This window comes from Malus sylvestris, chromosome 6, assembly GCF_916048215.2.
Source record: "Malus sylvestris chromosome 6, drMalSylv7.2, whole genome shotgun sequence".
In the NCBI taxonomy this organism is placed as follows: Eukaryota; Viridiplantae; Streptophyta; class Magnoliopsida; order Rosales; family Rosaceae; genus Malus; species Malus sylvestris.
This window is the reverse complement of record NC_062265.1, coordinates 18,150,772-18,176,253: the sequence shown is the minus strand read 5'-3', so window position 1 is coordinate 18,176,253 and position 25,482 is coordinate 18,150,772. Positions and strand designations below refer to the sequence as shown.

Sequence of the window (25,482 nt, the reverse complement as noted above, 5' to 3'; positions counted from 1 at the left end):
TGATCTAAAAATAAGTGAATCGAACACATAAGATGACTAAGTCCGGAGTCCTAGTTCAAGTCCAAAAGCCGAGGCTTGATAGAGATGGAGTTTTAGCAGGAGATGGGTATGATAAGATAATGTCAAGAATATCCAAATGTGTGCTGAAGAGTCATATTCCTATTGAGACCCTACTTCGGCAAACTTGGTCAAAATTCACTCCTATAAATACAAGGTGCTCTACATCAGAAATGGACCTTCAACTCAACGCTCTACATAAAACCTCACTCTACGCAAATCTTTCTCTTATCCTTGAGAAAAATACTAACACCAACCCTTCATCAACACATCTTCAGTTTGGATTAACAACACTAGAGTTAAAGATCAAGCGATTTAGGAGCATCTTTAGTTTGGAGTAACAACACTACTTCTACCTATATGGTTATCTATTCAAGTTGCTGGCGAAGAGTTTCTAGCTCTTTCTCCTAAAGAGGTCATCTCATTAGCTTCTTGGTGAAGTGAGGTGTTATCAGGTTACCTTGTGTTCGGCACAATGAAAGTCGAACCAGTTATTGAACTTTGCAGTGATCTAGCAATCTTGCCTTCAGGTTCTAGAACCCAAGGCCGAGACGTGTTCCTTCCCCGGCCGTGATTGCTCGAATACATAAGTTAGCAATGCATTCGACGCTATCACCACATCTATTTTACTCACCTGACTGAGCTCGGTCACAAGTTAGCACGCCCGCATTCGCAATAAAGATGTTGTTAGCTTATTAATTGCTCGACCTGCTCGCCACGTAGGTTCTATAGTTTTTAGTAGCAACAAAAGCATACACACACATGTTTGCTAAAACAAAGAAAAAAAGCAGAATACAATGTAAAAGAAAGGAAAAATAACAAGAAAAAGAGGATGTGGATACAAATTTCTGCCTTCCTTTGATTGATGAATCTGCACCTGCAAAATAATAACACCGAAGATTAAGGCTAAAAGTCTCCCATGCCAGTGTTCTAAAAATAGGCCTAGGCGCTACACGGTGGCCAGCTGCTGCGATTAACCCATAGTCGGAAGAAAAATCAACAAAGAGATTAGGCGGTGCTAGGGTGGCCTAAGCGGGCGTTTCAGAATTTTTATTTTTTTTTGCATAGCAGCTGGTTCTCTTTCTGTGTTCTGGTTCTGCATTTTAGACAACTTTCTATCGAAGAAGACGAAAGGAAGAAGAAAGAGAAAAGAGTTTCTCTTTCTTCCCATTCCAACCCACGTGACAGACAATACACAACACCCTTACCCTTTTTGTTTAATTATTTTTTCAATTGATTCCAATCAATTGGAATTGGGAAATGCAGCTAACATAGACATATATTAAATATCCATGTGGTGCGCCCCACCTCCCTTTTATGGGCACATTATTCCACTTAAGAAAATGCTTTCAACACACTACAAGTTTCCAACAGGATCATTTTCAGATCCTTTTGGTGAGGATCCTAGAGATCTATAAATCGTGCCCATTCATCGTACATCATGCGATCAGTTTTTGTCAAGTACTGTTTATGTTTATTTTTAAATAAAAATTTTTAAAATGATTTTTGACTGCACGATGTATGATGAATGAACACGATTCACGAATCCCTAGGATCCTCATAAAGAGGATCCGGACTCTACAAGTTTACACTACAAATTTAACTTTTCTTTTAAGTTCACTATATATTTATAACCTTTGAAAATATGTAGTAAGTACTACAAACTTATAATCCTTTAAACTTTCATCTCATATTATCAAATTCACCAAAATATTAAAGATATAAAATAATTTACTTATATCCGCCTTGTCCACCTAGGCCCCGGCCTAAGCACTATGCCCCAGTCCACCTCCCGACTAGCATCTAACGTTTTTTAGAACCTTGTCACACACTGAAGAACCTCAAATGCCAAAGTTAGAATTCTAGAAAGAATGTGTTTAGAAGTTTGCGGGTAGTAAAATTCTTCTGAATTTTGGAGATAAATGGAGTATTTATAGGTTAAAAGGAGAAAGTGGGCCGGTCCTCTAGAGTTTAGGGGTGGTCGACCCTAGGGTGGATTTTGGGTGGACTATTCTAAGATATTTGTGTAAATAAATATCTTGGAGTAATTAGTTAAATATTCTAAATAAATAGAATTAGGATAACTTACTTGAAGGTCTTCTCTGATTAGGAATGTATTTGTGATAAGGATAAGGGATTATTCAATCATAAATACTGTCACATCCCAGCCTGGGCCCCTACCACATCCCAGGCTCGACTCCACTGTAGCACGATATTGTCTACTTTGAGCCCCAACCTCGCCTTCACGGTTTTGTTTCTAGGAACTCACACTAAAACTTCCCAATGGGTCACCCATCCTGGGAAGGCTCTCATCCGAACTTACTTAACTTCGGAGTTCCTACAGAACCCGAAGCCAGTGAGCTTCCAAAAGGCCTCGAGTTAGGTGGAGATGGGAATATACATATAAGGCTTACATGATCCACTCCCCTGGGCGATGTGAGATGTTACAATCCACCCCCCTTAGGGGCACGACGTCCTCGTTGGCACACTGGGCCGGGATGTGACAAATACCTTTGACTTTTCCTACGATCAGGGGTGCCTTGAGCAGTTGTTGATCTCTGTCTGCTCTACCTCAGCTGCGTGTGGTGAATGAGGCTGCTCCCTGCTCATTTAATAAGGGCATTCTTGTCTTTCTTGGAAAATAATCCACGTGTTAGCTCCATGATTTTTGGGATTATTTTTGGCTCCACAAAGACCCCCATACCTGCTAGGCAATTAAAATCCCGCAAGAAAGACAGAAAGCCAGAGGATATTTGTTCCCCCTAGCAATCTTCTTCGCTTGCCCGTGCAAAGAATTGTGTTCAATTGCTTTTCTTTTTCTTCAAGGTAATTTTTTTTTATTTTAGTTTTCTTCTTCTTCTTCATTTTTCAAAGCCTTAGGGCTTGAATTTTTGGCTCGACAAGGGTCACAGATGTGGCAAAAAGTGGCTAGAATGCCACGATTTCTATTGGAGAAGCAGCATGGGACTGCTATTGGGTAGTCAACTCGGCAGGGAGCCGATGGTTGGTACGGCTTAGCTTGGTTGGCTGGGGCCAGGTGCACATGAACCTAGGCGCTGTCACGTTGGTCCTGGGTCGCTCGAGATGGGCCACTAGGCACGGGCCTGTGTGGCTGAAAGAGAGAGAGAGGAGGTGCGGGCCTCCAAGCTGACTGGGCTGTTAGGCTCAGGCTCATGCAGCGATGGAGATGGCGAGGGTGAGAATGAGGCGTAGGGGCGCCAGCCCCTTCCATTTGAATTGAGCCAGATGGCCATTGGGCCGTGAGGAAAGAGGAGATGAAATGCCTCTTGCTAGGTTCGTGGGGCAGCCAGCTAGGTTGCGGCCTGGTGCGCTGCTTTATGAAAATTTTTTGTTTCTTCTTTGTGCAGCCTTCTGATAATTTTTCCTTGCGTCATTGTAAGATTTTGGAACATGTCTTCCTCAAGCCAAAAGAATGATGAATTTATTCTGCCATTATATCGCCAAGGCGGATCTACAAGTAAGCTAGGCTACTTCAAGGCTGCTCATGTCAAGGTAGGTTCCGATGAACAGTTTAAAGACTTTCTCAAGATGTGTAAGCACCCAATTATGTTTAGGGTTCATGTGAAGTAGGCCAAAGATGGTAGCAACAGTGAACCGTGTAGATCTAGGAAAGCTATCAAGTTTCACCCTTACTACTTCGTGTTGGGGTTCACCTTTCCCATGCTTCAATTCTTCCAAGAAGTGATCTACTTTGTGAAGTATGCTCATACTTAGTGCTATTTAAATGTGGTTAGTGTTGATCAACTGATGACCTACCATAGACTTTTCAATCACTCGGGCAAAGAGGATCATGACTGAGCCAGGGAAACCCTAGAAGTTAGTAGAGAATGAAAATATGACTCCTTGCCTGGGCTGTACGTTTTGACTGCATTGATCGATGGTAAGTAGGCTGCTTATTTCTTAAGCTTTTTTTTTACTTTTGTTGAGCTGCCTTTCGATTTTTCCTCATTTGTTTATGCAGATTCAGAATTCGGTTCAACTTCCAACACTTCTCCAGACATGAAGAAGGTACATATTGCTTTGGGGATCCTTGCTGAATATTATGAATGACGTTAACAACTCAGTCCTATTCATAAAGAGAAAGGTAGGCTGCCCCCGTAGAAAGAGATTAGGAGGATCAAAGGTAAGGTGTTTACTCGTTTGATCGTCGTCATGGAACCTGTTACTAGTAGAGGCGGGAGAAAGAGATCTTGATCGCCTGCTCAAGAGCTGTCGATGGAGAAAAAGTCGAAGACTTTCTTTGCTGCTCACGAAGGTTCGTCTACTGCTGGGAGGCTCGTGATTAACTTGAATTCTTCCAAGGAGAATGAAAAGGCTGTTGGATTTCAATCTGTGAAGCATGTTACTCTGAGGGTTGTAAGAATAGTTGCTGATAGGATTGTGCAATAGATGAGTTTTGCCGTGCCCCTTGTGCCTATGTTTATTCCGAGATAACTTTCTATGCCAAAGTTCGATCTGATTTCGGAGGTGCGTGCAGTGGCAAAAAGCGATGATGGCGATTCCATTGCTAATCGATGCCAAGGCTGGCCCATCCTGTTGAGAATGAAGCCCTTACCCGCATAAGCAGCTGTGTTCAGCTTGCCAAACCAGCCTTAGGGGAGTTTTCTAAGACCTATGCACTGCTAAAGCCTGATCTTTTTAAAAGGATCTGATGTCTTTGCCCTCACTGCTCAGCAGCTTAAGACCGCTTGCTAAGAGATCAGTGGCTTGAAGGCTTAGCTTGACGCAATCATGGGGAAGTATGGCATTGTAGAGAATGAGATTGAAGTCCAAGCATTACTAGTGTAGGACCTTCAGCATGCCATTTCAGAATTTCGGTTTGCCTATGATGCTAAGGACGTAGAGCTACTTGCCATGCATAATGAAATTGTTTGACTCAAGAAGGCTATCAGTAAACTTGAGTCTACGGAAGTGGAGTTACAAGGAGTGTTTTCTGCCAGCGAGAACCTGAAAAAGGAACAGATGAGTTCCAGAATGCTCGTATTGACTTGAATGAGGAGAATAAACAGCTAAAGAATGAGAAATCAAGTCTTGAGGTTGTCCTTTCCCAAGGTCAAGCTGACTTCTACAAGCTTGGCTATATAGATCATTTACTTGGCATGTCATCTAACTCGCCTTCTTTGATAAAGACCTCGAGTTTTTTTGCTATTTATTCCAATGATATGTTTAAGTTTTCATTTGAGAGTGCCGTTAGTGAAGCAGCTGAGGATCAGGCTGCATAAGTAGGTGCGGCCGAAGGTGGTACCGCCCAGGCAAGGACGGCTTGCAACAATTTTGCTCAAGATGGGGTAGGTGTAGATGAAGTGCGAAAGGTTGATGGTGCTAGAAGTAAAGCGGCTGCTGAAAATATCCAAGCTGTTGAAGAGTTGTCTTTTTAGATAGACTTTAGGATTTACTTTCTTTTCCTTTCTTGCTTTGCTTTTTCCTTTGCTTGAAGTTTGTTGGCCTTTGTGCTAGTGTACCAATTTGCTAGAAATTAATAAACTATTTTCCTTCGCCTTACTTCATCTTTGTCTCTTTGCCTTGCTTCAAGCTTTAACCTTAGAATGAACAACTGAGCAGCCTGTTTTGAACAAAGCAGTCAAACCCATCTTTATTGCTTTAGGCGCCAACTTCGGGTTGTCAGGTGTGAATCTTCGCTTGCTTAAGGTATCTTTTGAAACTTCTAACTTGTATGGTCGAATGACCTCCGTAGTTGCATGTTTCATATTGGTGGTACACTAGATCTTTAACCACAAGGTAGTTAGTGAAGCGTGCTACTTTTTAATAAGTAGACGGGCTTGCATGACCTATGTGACTGTCGATCTAGGCTTTGAACCTCTGCGAAGCCGTTAACCAGAGGGCTAATAGTCAAACCCTTTACTTACAGAAGCAAGCAAGTCTGCGTGACTGCTCGGTTATTAGCTTTGATATTCTAGGGTGTTGAACTGTTGAGCTTTATCTCACGTTATTACTCCCTGACCATTGGCTGCTTATGTGGTTGTCGTTTTTCCAATCTTTTGAGCTATGTGGCATGCATCACAACATACTAAAGATTGATGGGACACGAAATTTGCTCCCCTTTCACATCAAAAGTGTGTGGTTCTATGTAATTTCGTGGGCAGTGGTTTGAAAGAACGCTTTGCACTTTATGTAACCAATTTCGTAAGTTGCGTAGCAAGTAACACAACATTTTATGAATCAGTGTGAACCTAAGGGATTGTTCTGTGCTAGGCAATGCATATGCGCTCTAACCTGATAACCTTTCACAAGATTGTGCGGTTGCATAGGTTTATGCGGTTAACTGCTTGAAGAGTGTACCGTAGGTAATCTTCCAGAAACTGTAGGTTGTTCATTGAATTGGCAATGGCTTTAGGTTCTTAGGGATCTTCCAGAAATTGTAGGTTGCTCGTTAAATTGGCAACGACTTTAGGTTTCCAAGGATACGGAAAGATCACTAGTTGGTCACATACATGATGCTCAGCTCTTTACGTTAGCTGGTCACATTAAGGATGCTAAACCACGTGAACCCCATGAGTGTAGCCGGAGCTAGAATTTTGTATCCTCACAAAGATCACCTATATATTGCACCAGGGATACTTATCTGCTAATGCTAGCTGGTCATATAGTAGATGCACAAAAATGATGTCCTTTTAACAGGTAGAGGGAATACTATTCAGTAACACGAAGATCGTTAGTTGGTCACATACAAGATGTTCAGCTGGTAATTGCAAGTAGTTGATCACATCAAGGATGCTCAATCTGCAGTCCATCTTCATGGGCAGTTGTCCAAAAGGCGAGTTGCGCTGCGTGCCTCATCCGTCTCTGAGGTTCGAGTCTCTACTGATTAAGCCAAAGGCCTAAATTCCTTCAATCTAGCTAAGCCTTGTAAAAGACCAATGTGGCTATTTCTAAGGATGTCGGCGCATGCCATCATGCTTTAGTTACACCAGGGCAGCCCAACTCACTCATGTTGGATATTCAGAGTGCGTAGTTTACCCTGTCCCAAGGGGAGATCATGGTTGGTCCCCATGGGGCCCAATTTTTGCAATAGGTCTTTGATTGGGCGTGATTTTCAATAAGAGTAGGAGTAGAAAATTGTTGCAGATACACAATCGAGCCAAGTGAAGAATAACTTTAGAAATCATCATTGAAAAATGAGAGGAAGAATATCGAACTTAGCTGAAAGGTAGAAACTGCGTGACAACTGGATAGCCCTCAGCTTATGAGGTAGTGCTCGCCGAGCTGCTTGAGTCTTCAAGCCTTATTTCATTTAAGAAAAGCTCATGGAAAAGTAGGAGGTCATGCGTAGTACCTCCGTAGGTTGTATACATTTCACTGCTTGTCGATCTCTTTGTCGTTCATGGTGGTAAGGGTGTAACTACCCTTGCCACCTGCTTTGCTAACCTTGTACATACCTTCCCAGATAAGATTCATCTTTTTGGAGCATTCTCTTTGGGCAGCAATGAATTCTTTTCTTGTGGTTAAAGCATTCTCTTTAACCTTGTACATACCTTCCCAAATAAGATTCATTCTTTTTGTCACATGAGAACTCATGGTTGGGATAATGCAAAGTAGTCATTTGACCTGAGGCATCATAGTTGTCTTATGGTTAGGTCTTTGATCTTTGACTATGTCAAAGTCACTCTATCAGAGGGTGTCCACGACATAATTGGGGTTAAGCCACTTAGCCACAGAGGCAAGTGAATGCACAACAAGGGATCTCTAGCCTTCAAACCGTTTGAGGGAGAATACTCTATGATATGATTAAGAATCTCTGGCCAGAGTATGAATGAGATTTAGGAAGTCGTTCCAAATCACATTCAAGGTAATCATATAAGTAAAAGAATCACATTGGATAGTAGACATGAATAAACTATCAAACCAAATAATGTGGTCAAGAGTATTGTATTAGAGAAATATTGTATTGCATTGTAATCCTAAACTGAATAGGTTCTCCACCTCTTTTGATTAGCTTGGGTAGCTATGACATACTGCTAGGTGTCACTCATGGTTTGTGGAAGCCCTAAAGGTGAGTAATCACTAAAGGGAGAATTGAAAGTTTCAATTCACAATCGATTTGAAGAGTTCTAATCGCCCACTGCGTCGCTAAAAGGAACCTAATGGATCGTACATTGAGTAAGGTAGAGATTGAAGAAACAACGGAGATGAGTAAGGATAATTAAATGGTTTAATTATTTATGGCTAGGATTAATTAATATGTTAATTAATCAAACGAATAAGTTCGTTATAGACCTTGGGTTAGTTTTGGGCCGCAAGGTCCAATGGGATTTGAATGTCAAGCCCAATAACTCAAGTTGTATGACAACTTGAAAACCCAAAGGGCTTGAAAGCCCAATAAACCCTTAAGGCTGGCTGTATAGAGAAAGGTAGTGAACTTGCCTTAATTGCAAGTTTGCTACTCCATTGTGAGGTGGTATAAAGGCAACTTTATAACCATTTCATCCTTAGGGGTTTCTTTTGGAGAAAAGATGAGATCACAACGCTCTCTTTTCTCTCTAAGAGGCCGGCCACCCTAGATGAAAATAGCTAGCAATCTTACTTCCTCTATTTTGGGAACTTGGAGAATCCATTCTACCATTCTCATCCAAGAAATCCATGGAGCTAAGAAGTAAGGAATGAAGACCCTATCTCTTGGGTGATTAGCCTTTGCTTATGCAAAGAGGAATCAACAAAGGTATAAGATTTCTCAACTCACTTTGGTTTTAAGTTGAGTCTTGGTTCACCACACTCACTAGGCCTTGAATTTCATGGGTAAAGTTTTGTTTTCGAGTGCATACAAGCATGATTCCACCTTTAATTATTAATTGCATGTTGTAGATGCTGCTCAAATGAACTTGTGTTTCACAAATATTTCTTTCAACAGCTACGTCTGAGACTGCCAAGTAGATGTATAATTCCTCGATTGCTTCCAGATTGGATAATAATGGAGGGGATGTCAAATATCTCTTCAAGTCTTGAAATGTTTTCTAACACTCGTTGTCCCATTTGTCTTTTTGCGTCTTCTTAATGGCCTTGATAAAGGGCTTGCATCGATTGGTGAGCACGATAGGAAATTGTTGAGCATGATTGGGCTCAGTCGTGTGCCAATTCTAGTCGTCTTCTTCGGCTGCTTGGGATCAAGAATGATGTATTCGAAGTCATTTTCTAGATTTCATCCGTTTTCTTCTGTCTGCGTGTCCTCCTGAGTGCCATCATCTTGATCTGCCTGTTGTGGCTGTTATTGGGTAGCATGTTTGTCCTTTCAAACTTTAGTAGCTTTTACGGGGTTGAAAGACTTCTTCTTTAACTTTTTCAGCATTTGTACTGTGCATTGCCGGGATGTGATCTGGTTAGACTTAATATCTTCGAATCCTCCTCCTAGGATGCAGAATCAAATTTTCTGGTACTCGATGGAGGTTACCGCACCCAGTTTCACTAACCAAGGCCTTCCCAAAATCCTGTCATAGGGAGATAGGTCAATGATAATAATGAACGTCTGCTTTGAGACTACTGGTGATGTTCTCACATCGAGTATTATGCTGCCAATAACAATTGAGATGTATTCGGTGAATACCTCTGCTTGAGGTATTATCGTGTTTTCCAAGCCTATCTTCTGAAAGATGGATAGTTGAAGTAGATTTACTATGCTTCCGTTCTCCATCATCACTATGTCGACTATAGCTTATACCAGTTGAATGAACAGTATCAAGGCATCCTCGTTTGGGAAGTCAACTCTTTGAGCATCCTGCTCGGTGCAACAAACAATGGGTCCAAGTTTGGCGTCGACTGCCTGAACTTGGGAGATTGCTATAGCGTGCTGGATCTTCCTCTTCTTGGAGTTGTTTGTGGCCTCCAAGTGTTCGGACTCGGCAAAGATGTCGTTGATTTTAATGGTCTTGATATGTGGCTCTTTGTTTGCGTGTACGTTCCTCTTAGGATGTGCAGCTGGCTTGTTCAGGTATCTGTCACATTTACCCTATTTCACTAGCTTTTCTAGGTAGTCCCTCTAGGTATAGCAGTTGTCGGTCGTGTGACCAAGACCTTAGTGGAACGCGCAATACTTAGTGTGATATAGCTTGGAGGTGTCTCCTTTGAGTTATCTTAGTAGCTTGAACCAAGGCTCACTCTTGAGGTCGCAGAGGATTTGATTGATCAGGATCTAAAACTTGGTATAATTTTTTGCGGCCTAACCTCCTCTTGTCGGGGACCGATCTCTGTGCTTGGCCCCTGCCTACTTATGTTGTTGGACTGTTGCTTGTCCACCTTATTATGAGCTGTCTCGAACTTATTCTAAGGCTGCTCAGGTGCCTTGTTCACTCATCGGGCCTCATCCCAAAGTGCATGCTTCTCCGCTAGAGCGAATGACTCTGCCAGAGTCAGGTTTTCTTTCATGATCAATTCCCCGAATAGAGGATGATATGCAGGGAGTCCATTTTGGAAGGCTGTGTTGGTGATCGAGTCATTGTAGCCGACTATCTTCTCCTTATCTGCCTTTAACCTCTTTACATAGTCGCGGAATGACTTTTTTAGATTCGTCTTGATGTTGAAGAAATGATCGGACTTCTTCTTGATTGAGCCATATGATGAGTATTCCTTAGTGAAAAGCTCATCGAAACTCCGAATGGACTGTGGAGGCAGGGTATAGAACCAATCCTACGCCTTGCCTTGCAAAGTAGTGGCAAATATCTTGCACATTGAAGCGTCGTTGGCTCTATAGTGCTTCATTGCACTGCGGTAGCGCTTCAAGTGACTTTCTGGGTTTCTGTCTCCTTTAAATAGGGTAAAATGCAGCGTATTAATCTTACGTGGGGGCTCTGTCTGCTCGATCTCTTCCGTGAAAGGTGATCTACTATGTGTGCCACGTCTCTGCGAAAGGGTTTTATCCGTGGTCTCGATGCAATTGCTTAGCTAGAAACCTTTTTACTTCTTCCTGAATTTGCCTCTACCTGGGTAGTGGCGCTTCCAGCTGCCCCCAGTCATGACCTGCTGGTCTCGACTGCTATTCCCTATGCTTGGCTCGTTTATGTCGAGGCTGCGGATTACTTGTAGGCTGCCGATTGAACTTGAGCCGGACTGAACGAATGCTTCCTTCCGTCCGTCGTGCTGCCTGCTTCGATGTGAGGTGGATAATGCTCATTACGAGACTAGCCGCGAATGTATGCTTGTTTGAGGGCCTAACCGAGAGTGCATGAGCACGTTCATCCATATGCTAAGACGACAATATACGTTATCTCGAGGGCCTAAGCAAGAGCGTACACTACTAGAACGTTCAATTTGTGGCTGGTCAAGTGGCTGTTTGTCGGGACGCTGCTAAAGAAAAACGACATCGCCTGCCCTTATCCTACTTTGGGACATCTCGTGTGAGGCATGCTGTATCTCGGTATGCTGCAATAGCTGATTTACCAAGGTAGTCTGCTACGCGAAGGCGCTTGTTAACCTGTCGAGATAAGTGTTGTTTGCCATTTGGAGTAGAAGAGCTGGGACGATAAATGCCTGCTTGAGTAGTGGAAGTGTAATTAACTCCGGGTGTAAATCTTGAGCCATGATAGGTCAGATTTGTAATAAGGTGGGGTGAAAATACCCTTGGTTCAACCGTCGGCCTCGGAATTTGGATCTGGGTTGGTTGAATTATTTTAGGACCATGTTGAACCGTCTAGAGGGCTACGGGAGCAGGTCGAGCACATGGGCGCTAGGCCGCCTCAATTTGTCCTACTTGGCCTCGAACTGGAGGCGCGTTGGGCTCGAGTTAGGCTACATCTTGTGTCGCGGTTGGCCCGGCTTGGGTTGTCTTGGTCTAGGCAACTTGCGTCCAAGTGAAGGTAATAGGCGCCAAGGGCTGCTGGCGAGAGCAAGCAGCTGCTTAAGCCTGCGTCTGTTGGCTGCTTGCTCCATGGGCCTTTTACCCTAGTGTTCCTCTCGTTAAGTGGAAGATGCCCTGTGGGCCACTACAGTGGTGATTGCCGCTGCTGGCATGGCCATGGTACCTCATGGTGGCAAAGATGTTGTCCTTGTTGTTGTGAGCCTCCAAGATCAACAGTGTGGAGCCACGTCGCAATCTTCATCCGTTGGTCCACGTCCTTCAACGTAGGGGATCCCATTGGTTGTGGTTTCTGAATTCCCTACAATCGTAGTCTTGGATTTACGAACAAAGGAAGTTGAAAGGGAGAGTCTTCTTCGAGTCTTCAGATCAAAGCTCTCAATGAAAGCACCAATTTGCAGATACAAATAATAACACCCAAGATTAAGGCCAAAAGCCTCATGCACTTATGATGAATGAGGGGGTTTTGGCCGAAGAACCTCTGATGCCAAAGTTAGAATTATAGAAATAATGTGTTTAGAAGTTTGCGAGCAGCAAAAGCCTCTTGAATTTTAGAGATAAATGAAGTATTTATAGGAGAAAAGAAGGAAGTGGGCCGGCCCTAGGGTGGATTTTGGGTGGAATATTCTAAGATATTTGTGTAAATAAATATCTTGGAGTAATTAGGTAAATATCCTAAATAAATGGAATTAAGATAACTTACTTGAAATAGGTCTTCTCTTATTAGAAATGTATTTATGATAACAATAAGAGATTATTCTATTATAAATACCTTTGACTTTTTCTACGGGCAGGGGTGCCTTCAACAGTCGTTGATCTCTGCCTACTCTACCTCAGCTGCGCGTAGTGAATGAGGCTGCTCCATGCTCATTTAATAGGGCAAACTTGTCTTTCTTAGAAAATAATCCACGTGTCAGCTCCATGATTTTTGAAATTATTTTTGGCTCTACAGAGGGAATCAAACCTCACAAAGTTCCTTGACGGAATACTCAAGTCCAAGGGTGATGAAATTTTCTATTAAATATTAAGGGTCCAACATTCAATGGTGTATACTGTATGTGGTGATCATTGTCCGTAAGCTCTTCCGGGATATTTATCACCTTGTTTTGATAAGAGAATATTCCCAATGAGTATTATATCACCTCATTCCCTCTTAGTGTGACTCTATGTTTGCAAGATCGTATTTTGTCCTTACTCCAAACTTGAAACCCATCACCTACTAGGAAAATGAAGGATCAAGTCAGATGATCCATTACAATATGTATTTTGATGGAAGTATGGTGGTAAAAGGCTTGTCCATATGACTCGGTAGACCCTCTCGATTTCCAGCAGTCGGGGGTTCTTCGTATTTTATAAATTTGAGAGCGTAAACGGTCGACTGAATGTGATCATCATAGTATTTCTTTACATTGCAATGTTCGTACACCATTCTTATCACGACTTGATTTATTTCTGAGGTCACTTTTGCGTATAATAGATCAACACTCTCACCAGCCATAATAGAAAGAACAAATTATCATTAGGTAATTATGAACAAGTGAAAAGTGCAATAGAATATGACTTTTTCTCTATATTTTGTTGAATGACATATTTTAAATAATGTGTCGACAAGAATTAAAAAAAATATTGATAACATGTCAATAACCAATGATATCGAGATATTATTGCAAATATGTAACATATACCTAATTTCAAGACGTAAAACCTAACAATTCAGTGGGTCCAACCTCCCCCCCCCCCCCCGACTTAGCAATTGGGTCATTTTCGCCGCCTCTGCACCTACGGTGAGATGATGTCATGCCGACTTCATCATTATGTCACATTACAATTTTTTTTTTTTGTGAAGATTAGTTGATTTTGACTGAGGTTGTAATTGCCTTAGCTCAATAGCCCGTACAATAATTGCCTTAGTGGGGTGGAGTTGCTTTAAAAAATTTCAGCAGTTTTAACTGCTTCTTGAGCAATCTATGGCACGAGGTTGTTGGCATCAAGAACAAGGGCTTGGAACAACTTCATGACTAAGGTGAACTTAGTTCCATGTGTGAAGACACCCATGATGCTGGCTATTACGAGCTGAGAAATTAAACTACCCTTCTTGGAGATTCTTGCTTAATTAACCCCAAAACATAATAAAATTGAAATACGAAATTTAATGTGCCAATCTATATGTGCAGTAAGAACAGTTTATTCAGTTGTATAAAACCAAATTAAGCGCTCCAACATTTTCCCCCTTATTAATAAAAAAAACTTCATTTTAGTCCTTGAAAAATATTTTAGAATGAAAAAAAAAATCATTTTGAGACAAAAACATTCTGTAAGATTAAAAACTAATTTTAGTCGCTTGATCCAATGTCCATGTCATCATACATTTAATCACCTGATATATTAGTTATTTTTTATCCTAATCCGCCCTTTTCTTCCTAATTTTAATGTATTAATTACATTTTATCCTAATTTTCATTTTATATATTATAATATACTTTTGTTAAAGACATTTAGGCAAACTAATATTTTTACATAATATACACCGATACACTTTGTGTTCTTCATTTAGGCATACTAATTCATTTAATATATTTTGGTATATCCATTTCGGTAAGACATTTAGATATATAAATTTATATAACAAATTTCGATACAGACATTTAGGTATATTGGTTCATTTTAATGTATTTTGATACACTTGTGTATTTCAATATGTTTTGAGGATGAAAGTTCATAAACCCCTTTTATTAATTTTGGACTTTCATGGCCAACCATTAAAAAAAACATCAAATGAATCCTGTTTATACCATATTTAGGGCCTCCGTATTTAGACCTCGTATAAATACTCGGGGGACTTAAATGTAATTATGTAATAAAGGAAGGGGCAAATATGTAATAAGTGGTGAGTCCTTATTCTATAAAATGACCCCTCACCCTCACAATTAGGGGAGGCCATTTTCTGAAGCCTTCTTACCCTTCTCACATCTCCTCTCACTCTCAGAGCTCTCTCTTTCTCCCTCAAATAAATACATAATCAGTGTGGACGTAGCCCAAACCTTGGGATGAACCATGATACATCTTGTGTTATTTACATTACTTGCAGATTCACGGTCGGATTTACGTTGTTCCAATACCTCTGGTTTTGTGCATCAACATTTGGCGCCGTCTGTGGGAAACGACACGAAAAGCTATGTCGGTTCTCTCTCATTTTTTCATCTCACCACTATGAATCTGCACAAACGCCAGAACCCAAAACCTCCCTCCTGGAGCTTTTCCCAAAAACCAAGCTCTCTCTCTTTCTCTCTCCAAATATGCAAAAATCCAAGGCAGAATACATAACTCTCGTATGTCCGCATGAAAAATCAAAGACCAGTCAATAACCCAGAGATAGAATCTTCATCATCTGCAAATGCATCCGCGGCATCAACTTCATCGTCTTCTTCACCACCTCTATCTGTGAAGCGGAGTAGAGATCCTGAAGATGAGGTTTACCTCAACAGTTCCCACTCTCATAAGCGTTATCTCAGCGAGATTATGGCATCTAGTTTGAGTGAGGTTTACATCTTGGGTCAGGTCAAAGGAGTCAAGCGTGGCGAAGAAATCCCCAAAACGGCGTCGGCTCAACCGCCACAGAAGCAGAATCCAGCCCATGTAAACGAAACGGTACTCCAGCGCTCTTCAGCTTCAGTCGCCACGGAAACGAAATGGGTTCCCAAGTTGTTCACTTGTACAACCAAATAGTACTCTAGCCCATGTCGTCGTGCATAGCCTTGCTGCCTCTGAGCTCTCTGCCTCTGCCATCTTTTTTCGCCAAGAAGGCGCTAACACAAGCACCGAAGCTACGGCAAGCGAGCTGCTGAAGCTTCTGCGCTTGAATTTGTAGTTGGGCCGGCTAGTCCATTAGACCTCTCCAGCGTTCTTCTCACGGCTTCCTCACGTCTTTCCCAGAAGGACGACAATGAAGATCTCCAGTGCTACCAGGATCGCTGCCCTCACAGAGAACCTCTCCTAGGCCATCTCCTAAAGACCAATGATTCCCAGGGGTAGATCTGTGCAAACACGGAGTCAGCCATGGACATTCCCTGCGACAACGTCGTCGTGATCTAGCCTGGGAAAACTCCCGATGAGCCGTCTGTCTTCACCACCAAACTGCCCCGACACTTTCTTTCGACGACAATTTCAGTATAATGTGGTCTGAGAACCATTTTAAAAGTTCAGCAGGAATGCAGATTGGAAGCACCGACAGAAACAATACTTTTGGGACTGTGGAGATTGAGAAATCTGGGTTATTGTGGTGTTCTTAATGATGGCTTTAACTTTTATGGCTTTTTGAATCGATGGCTCACTTGAAGGGATGGCATTTGCATATCCCACAAAAAACATGTAAGGTTTGTCAAGCACCACCCCACACGGTGCCAGAGCAAGCAGTGAGGATACCCATCACCATCTCTTGCGAATACCACGAGAAAAGCAAAGACAGAGGTGCAAAGCAAAAGTGAAAAGAAAAAGGAAAAGAGAAAAGAAGAAAAGGGGCAAAATTATAAGGCTCATATTATTACGATTCCTTTTGTCTACAAAGTGAAGAGACGGAGAGAGTGCGACGGAAAGCAGAAAGCAGAAAGCAAAAGTAAGAAATAAACACCCCATCAGAATGATGTAATTTACTTTTTTGACAGATGTATGATGTAATTTATTTTTTATCTCTCGGAGACATCTGTATAAACCCCATCAGAGGGTAAAAAAAAAAAACGGCAAAGCCCAAAATAAATGGGCTAGAATGTTGTGTAGAGGGCAAAGGCCTATAAACCCAAAATTATTCGGCAACCCGCCGCTATTACCACCAATCAGGTGATTAAAAGTTCGCCCAATACTCCAAAATTATTCAACAACCTGCCGCTATTAGCACCAACCAGGTGATGAAATGTACAACCCGTACTCTAATATCATTTGGCAACTAGCCATTCATGCCACCAACCAGGTGATGAAATGTACAACCTGTACTCTCCTTCATGCCACCAACCAGATGATCAAAAGTACGCCCAGTACTCCAAATTATACATGAGCATTACTCATGTCATTCATACGTAAACATTCAAGAGCATCACTTATGACAATCATACATAAACATTCGTGACCATCATTCATGTCAACATTCATGAGCATCACTCATGTTAACATTCATGAGCATCACTCATGACAACATCCATGAGCATCACTCATGTCAATCAACATAAACATTCATGAGCATCACTCATGTCAATCAGCTTCAAAGCTTCATTTACAGAGCTCTAGCTTCAAAAGCTTCATTTACAGAGCTCTAACTTCAAAAACTTCATTTACAAAAGCTCCAGCTTCGAAAGCTTCATTTACAGAGCTCTAGCTTCAAAGCTTCACTTGCAAAGCTTCACCTACAAAGCTTCAGTGCAGGGTATACAATTACCGCCTCCGAACAACCACCACTTCGGCCCATACATGGATTCAATTTGAAGTCTCCAGCCAACAGACTTTATTGACCGAAGACTTGGGGGACTACATTATGTACCATATATTGGGCCTTAACTGGGCCTCATGAAAATACTTGGGGGGACTTAGCCCATTATTTATGTACTGAGGAGCGAGCCCTTGTTCTATAAAAATGACTCCCTCACTTTCATTAGAGAGCACTTATGAAAAATACTTGGGGGACTTAGCCCATCACTTATGTATTGAGGAGCGAGCCCTCATTTTATAAAAGGGACTCCCTCACTATCATTAGAGAACATCAACTCTAGCCCATCATTCATGTATTGAGGAGTGAGCCCTTATTCTATAAAAGGGACTCCCTCACCTTTGAACGCCACAAGCCGAGCCAACCAAGGCAACATAAGCCACAAGCCGAGCAGCCTTGCAACATGTGACAGTTGAGCATCATTTCAGATTGAGCACTGCCTCATATCGAGCATCAGTTCAAGACAACATCTAGTTACTTCAGCCCACACATGGACTGAATTTCAAGTCTCCAGCCAAAAGACTCTCTTGACTGAAGACTTGGGGGACTTAAATGTAATTATGTAATAAAGGAAGGGGCAAATATGTAATAAGTGAGGAGTCCTTATTCTATAAAAGGACCCCTCACCCTCACAATTAGGGGAGGCCATTTTCTAGAGCCTTCTCACCCCTCTCATATCTCCTCTCACTCTCAGAGCTCTCTTTCTCCCTCAGTAAATACATAATCAGTGTGGACGTAGCCCAAACCTTGGGGTGAACCACGATACATCTTGTGTTATTTACATTTCATGCAGATTCATGGTCGGATTTACATTGTTCCAAGACCTTTGGTTTTGTGCATCAACAAATCTCGTTGGTGGAAATGAGTTGAACTCTTGCATGACGGCGTAGGTTTGAACTTCGTCGGTGACTAATCTAACATCTAATTTAACAAAATATATCGTTCGACAAAAAAAAACATCAAATGAATTGAAAATTCAAATTAAATTGTAAAAAGTTAAAGACCATCCAGAACCCGGCCCCAATAAACATTTTGTTTAATACAGAGTCTAAAAGCAAGTGTTGAAAATAATTCGGCCCAGAGTGCTTTCTTTGACAGTTTAGGACATATCTGATAGATTTTTAGTACCAACTTGGATAAACTGGTAGACAAACAAGAAGGACCACCATCGAACCACAACATCAGACTCTTAGTTGTGATCTATAAATACCACCCTCATAATTCTTTCCTCACCAGCATCAGACTTTTCTTTGATCACTTTCCATATCCAAAGTTCATCATGGGTGTTTTTACATATGAAACCGAGTTCAGCTCTGCCATCCCTGCACCTGGATTGTTTAAGGCTTTTATCCTTGATGGTGATAACCTCATCCCGAAGATTGCTCCACAAGCAATCAAAAGCACTGAAATCGTTGAAGGCGATGGAGGTGTTGGAACCATCAAGAAAATTACCTTTGGTGAAGGTTAGCTAGACAACCCTCAATATTCTCTCCCTCTGTTCATATGTTTTATAGTTGAATGAACTCCAAGTTATTAATAAGACTTTTTTTGTGTACTAATTTATGTTTTAATTCATTTGCAGGCAGCCAATACGGGTATGTTAAGCATAAGGTGGATGGGATTGACAAACACAACTTTACATACAGTTACTCTATGATTGAAGGAGATGCCTTGTCTGACAAGATTGAGAGGATCGCTTATGAGACCAAATTGACCGCATCTCCTGATGGAGGATCCATCATCAAAACCACCAGTCACTGCCATACCAAGGGTGGTGTTGAGATCAAGGAAGAGCATGTTAAGGCTGGCAAAGAGAAGGCTTCTAGTCTCTTCAAGCTTCTTGAAACCTACCTTGTGGCCAACCCTAATGCCTACAACTAAATCTGATGTTATGCATATTTGTAATTTGTGTGTTACCCTTGTTGTCTTCTTGACATAAGTTCAAGTTTTTTATTTTTTTGTTTTTCATTCAATGATGTTTTAGTTGGAAAAAGACTAAGGGTATTGATACCTTTGTTTCAATAAAATCACTATAATAATAAAAAGTTAAATGTCCAATACTAGCAATACAATGATTGAAGATATAGGGGAATCGATCCCCTCTTGAGTTTAGGAGGTTGAGCCTCCTGAGCAAATCACACGGGCTACAAACAGGGGACCCCTCTAAAAGTTATAATAATTGTAGCCGTATGATCAAAATCCAAAGGCCTATGTGATTTGCTCAGGAGGCTCAGCCTCCTAAGCTCAGGAGGGGGATCTGTTCCCAAGATATAGAACCATATTCTTTATTAGACTATCAACGTTGATTGTTATACTATGAACATCTTGTTACAAAATAAACATAAGTTATTACCTATTATTGTCATTCACTTTGAGCTACCATTTAATGGATGAGTGATGTTAATGTCACCCACCAATCTAATTTTCTCACCCCACCTTATATACCCATCCATCACTAAATGTTAAAAAGTAAAAATGCTCTTTTCTCACCCACCTGATTCTAAAAAACCTTGATGTACCTTTTCTTTAGGGTAAATTATATAATACCCCCTTAGGTTTGAAGTCTATTACAACCCCATACAACATCTTTAAAACATTTCACTTTCATACCTCACGTACTATTTTATTTCAAAATAATACATTCGTTAGATTTTCCATCCATTGGTTTGTTAAATGCTGATGTGGCTGCCACGTGGCAAATTTTTTTTTATACATTAAAAATATTATAATATTAACTCTATTAAAAAAAAACCAAAAAAACCCAAACCCATAAATCCTTTCCGGCATCTCCCTCGGATCTCTCACTCTTCTATCTCACTATTTCACTGTTTCACTCTCTATCTCTCTCTCGGACTCTCTCCCTGGCATTACACCCACGCACGCACCCATCTACACACCCACACCACCATCATCGTGGACTCTCTCTCTCTCACTCTCTCAGGCCACTCTTCTCTCTCATTATGTCGGCTTTTCCGTACGGCTTTTCCCTACGATCTACATACGAAAAAGAGCATAGAGTCAAGGGGAAGGGTTTTGTACCTTAGATTGGTCGTGGGATGGCCAGAGTCGGCCAGGATCTGGCTCGAAACTCACGGGGTTCGCCAGAGCTAATTCTCGGTTCCTGGGCTTCACCTAGCTCCATAGAGACAAGGGAGAGTGAGAGAGAGAGAGAGAGAGTCCACGGTGGTGGTGGTGTGGGTGTGTAGATGGGTGCGTGCGTGGGTGTACTGTCGGGGAGAGAGTCTAAGAGAGAGATAGTGAGAGAAAGAGTGAGAGATCCAAGAGAGACTCGAGAAAGGATTTCTGGGTTTGAGTTTTTTTTTAATAGGGTTAATATTATAATATTTTTAATGTATAAAAAAAATTGTCACGTGGCAGCTACATCAGCACAAATGTGGCAGCAACATCAGCATTTAACAGACCAATGGATGGAAAATCTAATAGAGGTATTATTTTGAAATAAAATAGTACGTGAGGTATGAAAGTAAAATGTTTTAAAGACGTTGTATGAGGTTGTAATAGACCTCAAACAATTTACCCTTTTCTTTAATATGAAACAAATAAAATTAAACAAAAAACTGAAGGAAAACTCATAGAACCCAGCACTCGTCTCCACCTACCCAACGCGCTGACGACAAGCACCGCCCTTCTCTCCTAAGTTCCACACCGGACCATGAACGACCGATAATGATGGATTGAAATTCTTACTCTACTCTCTCACTCTCTCTCTATTTGTCTTCCCCTCTTCTCTCTTACATCCACACCGATTCTTATCAAGAACAAGCGCACAAAGACAAGGCCTCGTCTTTGTCCTCATGAGATCTCCTTCCTCTGGTTGCTCTCTGGTGACTGTGCCGTTGAAATCAAGGAGATTGGCACAAAAAGTTCAAAGTCTGGAATCATGGGCAAGCAATCTGGTACATGATTGCAATTTTTCTTAGGCGATTTGATATTTTCTTGGTATCATTGAGTGTTCTTTGGTCTCTCAACAAAAATGGTTGGGTGGGCGTTTGCTAGTGACGTTAAGAATTCTCCTTTATCACTTTTTTAATTTTTAGAACCTTGTTTTGTTTAGGCCTTCAAGTTCATTTTGCATGAGGTTAAATTTGTCAATAAATTTACATATTAAAGTGAGGAGGAAAATAAGATAATGGAGTGGGCATGACATCAGTACAAGACCATCTCCAACTCTTGGATTAAACCTAAATTTTTTAACCCATAAAACTAAGGTTTTAACCTAGAAACAATTTTCTACTCCAACACTTAGAGCATCCCCTATGGGGGCTTTATCTTCCATGAAACTACTACATTTGAAGCCTTAGTGAGAAATTTCATCACCAATGAGCCGAAAAATGGGGCTAGATCCACCACTTAGGCTATCAACTTCCTACCTTGGATGGTAAAAAATTAGGCTACATCTACTCCCAAAAAGCAGTGGTTCCCACTAGAAAAGTAGCTACCCATGTAAGTCAAATTTTGTCACCATCTCCCCACTTACGAATACACTTATACTCTCATTTTATTCTTTTTATAGTTCTTTTTCTTTATATATTTTTGTTCCAAAGGTCCTCCTCCATTTTACTTGTATGTTTAATGCTTGAGACATAAAATGATATAAGATGTTCTACTAAAAGCTTACTTTTATTAATTTCCAAATAATAAAAAACACTATATATTAAAATGACATTGGAAGTTTAGAGACGTAAATCAAAACATAAACAAACAACATACATAAATTGAAAGAGCATTACAATTTAGTTATGAGATGAAATCTTATTTTGTCTAATTTTAGAGAACCAAACCAATGAATAAGATTGAGATAAAATAATCTAATCCAACAACTCATAAGTGATGAAATCTAACTTTGTCAGAATTTGAATTTTTTTAGGTTGAAATGTTCATATTTTTTTTTTTTTTTTTTGAGATCACATGTTCAAAAATCAACTTAAGAAAAGTTAACACAAAAAATAAAAAATAAAAATTCTCACATAATCAAATTACTACATAAATAAATAAATATATAGCCTTATATAGAGCCCAAAAATAAATAGCCCCTCATTGGGAGAGATTCTTTATAGAGCCCCAAAGATTTCTGGAGCCCTAAAATAAGTTATACCCACCACTTTTTGAGTCTAATGTAGAGCCACTCACTAGGGATGCTCTTAGGATTAAATATTTAGTCCGATATTACTAAAGAATGAATTTAGAATAATTTTTTTCTTAAAATAAATTTAAAAAAAAGTTATGTAGGCTATCATAATTTAATTTTATGAACATTTTAACCTAAAAATATTTAGATTCCCATAAATATTGAAAAATTACAAAACCGACACCATGAATGTCACAGCCCGTCCCGAAATATTTATTTTCGACGGTGTGAGATTACTTATTTACCCTTGGACGTTTTGTGTGGTCATGTGGGTGAAGTTTTATTGGACCAATTCAAAGATTTTCCTAAGTTTTTGGAACACTTAGGACTTAGTTTTGTTGGTTGTGACCAACTAGGACCACACTTCACCCATACTTTTCTCTCTCTCCCGTTGACTGTCTCTCTCTTCCTTCCCTCTCGGATTTTCTTCCATTTCCGTACAAATTGTATGGTCAACCTCAAACTCCTTCAACCAGTCGCGGATTGACGTTAAAAAGGTGATGTTCTTGTTCCCTACAAGCTCCTGAGTCCATTCGTACAATTTTTAGGACTTGAAAGCTTGTAAAACCCGAGAAACCATAACCTCCGATTTGAGGTACTGTTCATGCACACGTAAATGTGTAGTTTTCTGAGAATTTTGAAGTTATAGGGAGTTTTAGATCGTCGTCACGAGGCTCGGAGAAGAAAAATGAAGTGATTTGGACGTCTAAAATAGGGAGTTGCAGGTTTAGCTGGAATATCGAAGGATTTTCCAGCGAGTTCCGTCAGTTTTAGGACTTTTGAAAGGTAAGGTTTTGTTCTACTTGTCCTAAGCTTCAATTTGGTTCAAGTTTCGTGGAATTTGGTTGAGAATTGGACGAGATATGAAGGTTTTCGTGATTTTCCAATTTCCGGTGGACGGCGACGGCGACCAGCGAGGCTAACCGGATAAGAAGATAGAATATTCCGTCAGAGTTGACGGAATATTCTAACGTCGTGGGGTAGAATTAACGGTTTCTATTACTTTTTAACGAAATATTCCTAACGGGGTTAAGGGATTCGTTAGGGTCCCTGCTCGTGGCCGCAGGTGTTGCCGTGCCTTTGTAGGCGCATGGCGGTGCGTGGGACGTCGGAAAAATTTTCTAAAAATATGGGGATGTTCGTGAGGTTGTGTAGATCATGTTGGTATATTTAAACACCCTATTTGAGCAATGTATGAAAAGTTATTAGCTAGTATTGGTTATGTGCTTTAAATTAATCTTTTTATAGTTGTTTCGCATATAGGGGAGACTTATCCCAAGGACGAGCGCAGTCAAGGGCGACTCGGGGGCTACGCCCCTTTGACATACCAGTGAGTGGGCTTTTGATTTTTAGTATATACTTATATACTTTATATTTTCCCGAAAAATGCGTTTAAATGAAAATATGCCTTGAAATGCCATGCATATGAATTTATGTTCAGTATATGAATTAGTATATGATGCATTACATATAATTGTGGTGTTGTGGACGTTCAGGTAAGCCCAGGTGAGTTTATGAATTGTGAATGTGAATAACGGTTGTGATTAATTGAGAAACATTGAGCTCATAAACCTGCACCCCGGTGTTAGTGATTTAGCCAGAGATATGACACATGCCTGTTTATAATGTCACCTCCCGCACCATATGTTCACATTGGATCCAATTTAGGTGCACAGTCTTGTCATACAGACCATTATAGGTAGTTCCGACTCGTAGGTGACTAGCGATTTATCGCACAGCTATCATAAGAGCGTAGTATTAAGCATAATTATATTACACCCAGTCTTGTCGTACAGACCATTTCAGTGGTTCCGACTTGTGTGCAGTGTAGTGTCGTATAGGTCATTTGCAGTGACTTCGGCTAGATCGACTAATGAGCTATGAATTCAGCCATACAGACTTCTGTAGGGGTTAGCCGTTCCATGAATTTATTTTCACCTGAGTTACTTATTCTGTTTATATCTTGGCATGACATACTTATGATTATGAATATGTGTAGCATGATTGGAATTGATATATATATAGATATATGTATATGTTTATATTCTATTTCTGGGAAAAAGTATACATATTTTACAACGAGGAGTTAGAGCATTTGAAAGTTAAATGTGTTCTCAAAACCTTTGTTTTTGCCCCCTCACGTTTTCTGTTTTGCGCCCATCCAGGTTTAAGGTAGGCTTGCTGTTGGTGGCATTGAGGATCTCGGCGGTTATGACTGAATAAAATATTCGTAGGATATCTTCTGGTAGTGTATAACTAGTATTTGTCCTACTGGACTGCACCTAGACTTTTTATGCTCTGATTAGGAGTATTTACTCTTGTATCTTACTCGTAGCACTTTCTGCTTATTAGTGCACATTAGTAGCTTTTGAGTTTTATTTATTCGTATATTTTTTATCTTTATTGCTTCCGCACTGTGCACATGGCTATGTCACCCTCACGTGATGGCCAGTACACCTTGATCTTTGGTCGGGGTGTGTCAATGAAACTTGTGGAACACTATGAAATAATATGAAACACATGAAAGATTTTTTTTTAATTATTTTAACCGTTGAATTTAAATATGGACTGTGTGATTTTGTTTGGCAGGACCATCACGAAACAGCCAAACTCTTCGAGTGCATGGCAAACGTCTTTGCGTAACGAGAGCCAAGAACTTGTCCCTGGCTTCCAGCAGTCGGCTTCCGAGAAATCAAGTACTGGAATCTTGGCCACTGCTGCTCTTGTACTACTTGTAAGGCTCATCTTTTCCCTTGAGTTTGAGGCTAGGGCTCTAAGGATATTGAACTGCAAGCTGAATATATAGCTAGGCTGATGTATTTCAGATTCTTTTTTAAACATGCTCATTTGTTTTTCTTCCCACACTTTAGATTGGTTTAAAGTAGAATTACGTTTGTATACAATAAAATGCCGAGATTTTAAGTCGTAGCAGCTGGATCGGACTATGCAATTTGCATTTGTACATCTTCAGATAATTTTATT

The 25,482-nt window shown here is 40.6% G+C and overlaps 2 protein-coding genes across 7 annotated transcripts; both read left to right on the top strand.

Moving 5' to 3' along the window:
* The first annotated feature begins 18,630 nt into the window (after nt 1-18,630).
* LOC126626343 (major strawberry allergen Fra a 1.06-like) lies at nt 18,631-19,232 on the top strand. The gene is made up of 2 exons (XM_050295649.1): nt 18,631-18,814; nt 18,934-19,232. Exons 1-2 carry the CDS (start codon nt 18,631-18,633, stop codon nt 19,230-19,232), a joined length of 483 nt encoding a protein of 160 aa, XP_050151606.1.
* Nucleotides 19,233-22,985: 3,753 nt separating this feature from the next.
* On the top strand, nt 22,986-25,437 carry LOC126626846 (uncharacterized). 6 transcript variants are annotated; one of them, XR_007624789.1, is made up of 4 exons: nt 22,986-23,286; nt 23,764-23,830; nt 24,666-24,745; nt 25,090-25,437. XR_007624789.1 is itself a non-coding variant. In XM_050296249.1 (3 exons), the coding sequence occupies exons 1-3, from the start codon at nt 23,591-23,593 to the stop codon at nt 25,304-25,306; spliced, it is 354 nt and encodes a 117-aa protein (XP_050152206.1). In that variant the 5' UTR covers nt 22,986-23,590; the 3' UTR covers nt 25,307-25,437. The 6 variants fall into 6 exon arrangements, 2 of the variants coding, with proteins under 2 accessions (XP_050152206.1, XP_050152205.1); XR_007624787.1 differs by having other exon boundaries at nt 22,986-23,660; XR_007624788.1 differs by having other exon boundaries at nt 22,986-23,830; nt 24,666-24,730.
* The last annotated feature ends 45 nt before the right edge of the window (nt 25,438-25,482 follow it).

Excerpts from the sequence above, each read along its gene's own strand:
- LOC126626343 (XM_050295649.1), top strand. The coding sequence starts at position 18,631 with ATGGGTGTTTTTACATATGAAACCGAGTTCAGCTCTGCCATCCCTGCA. Across the intron at positions 18,815-18,933 it reads GAAAATTACCTTTGGTGAAG|GCAGCCAATACGGGTATGTT; the intron begins GTTAGCTAGACA and ends ATTCATTTGCAG.
- LOC126626846 (XM_050296248.1), top strand. The coding sequence starts at position 23,591 with ATGGCGGTGCGTGGGACGTCGGAAAAATTTTCTAAAAATATGGGGATG. Across the intron at positions 23,661-23,748 it reads CGTGAGGTTGTGTAGATCAT|TTGTTTCGCATATAGGGGAG; the intron begins GTTGGTATATTT and ends ATCTTTTTATAG. Across the intron at positions 23,831-25,089 it reads TACGCCCCTTTGACATACCA|GACCATCACGAAACAGCCAA; the intron begins GTGAGTGGGCTT and ends TTTGTTTGGCAG.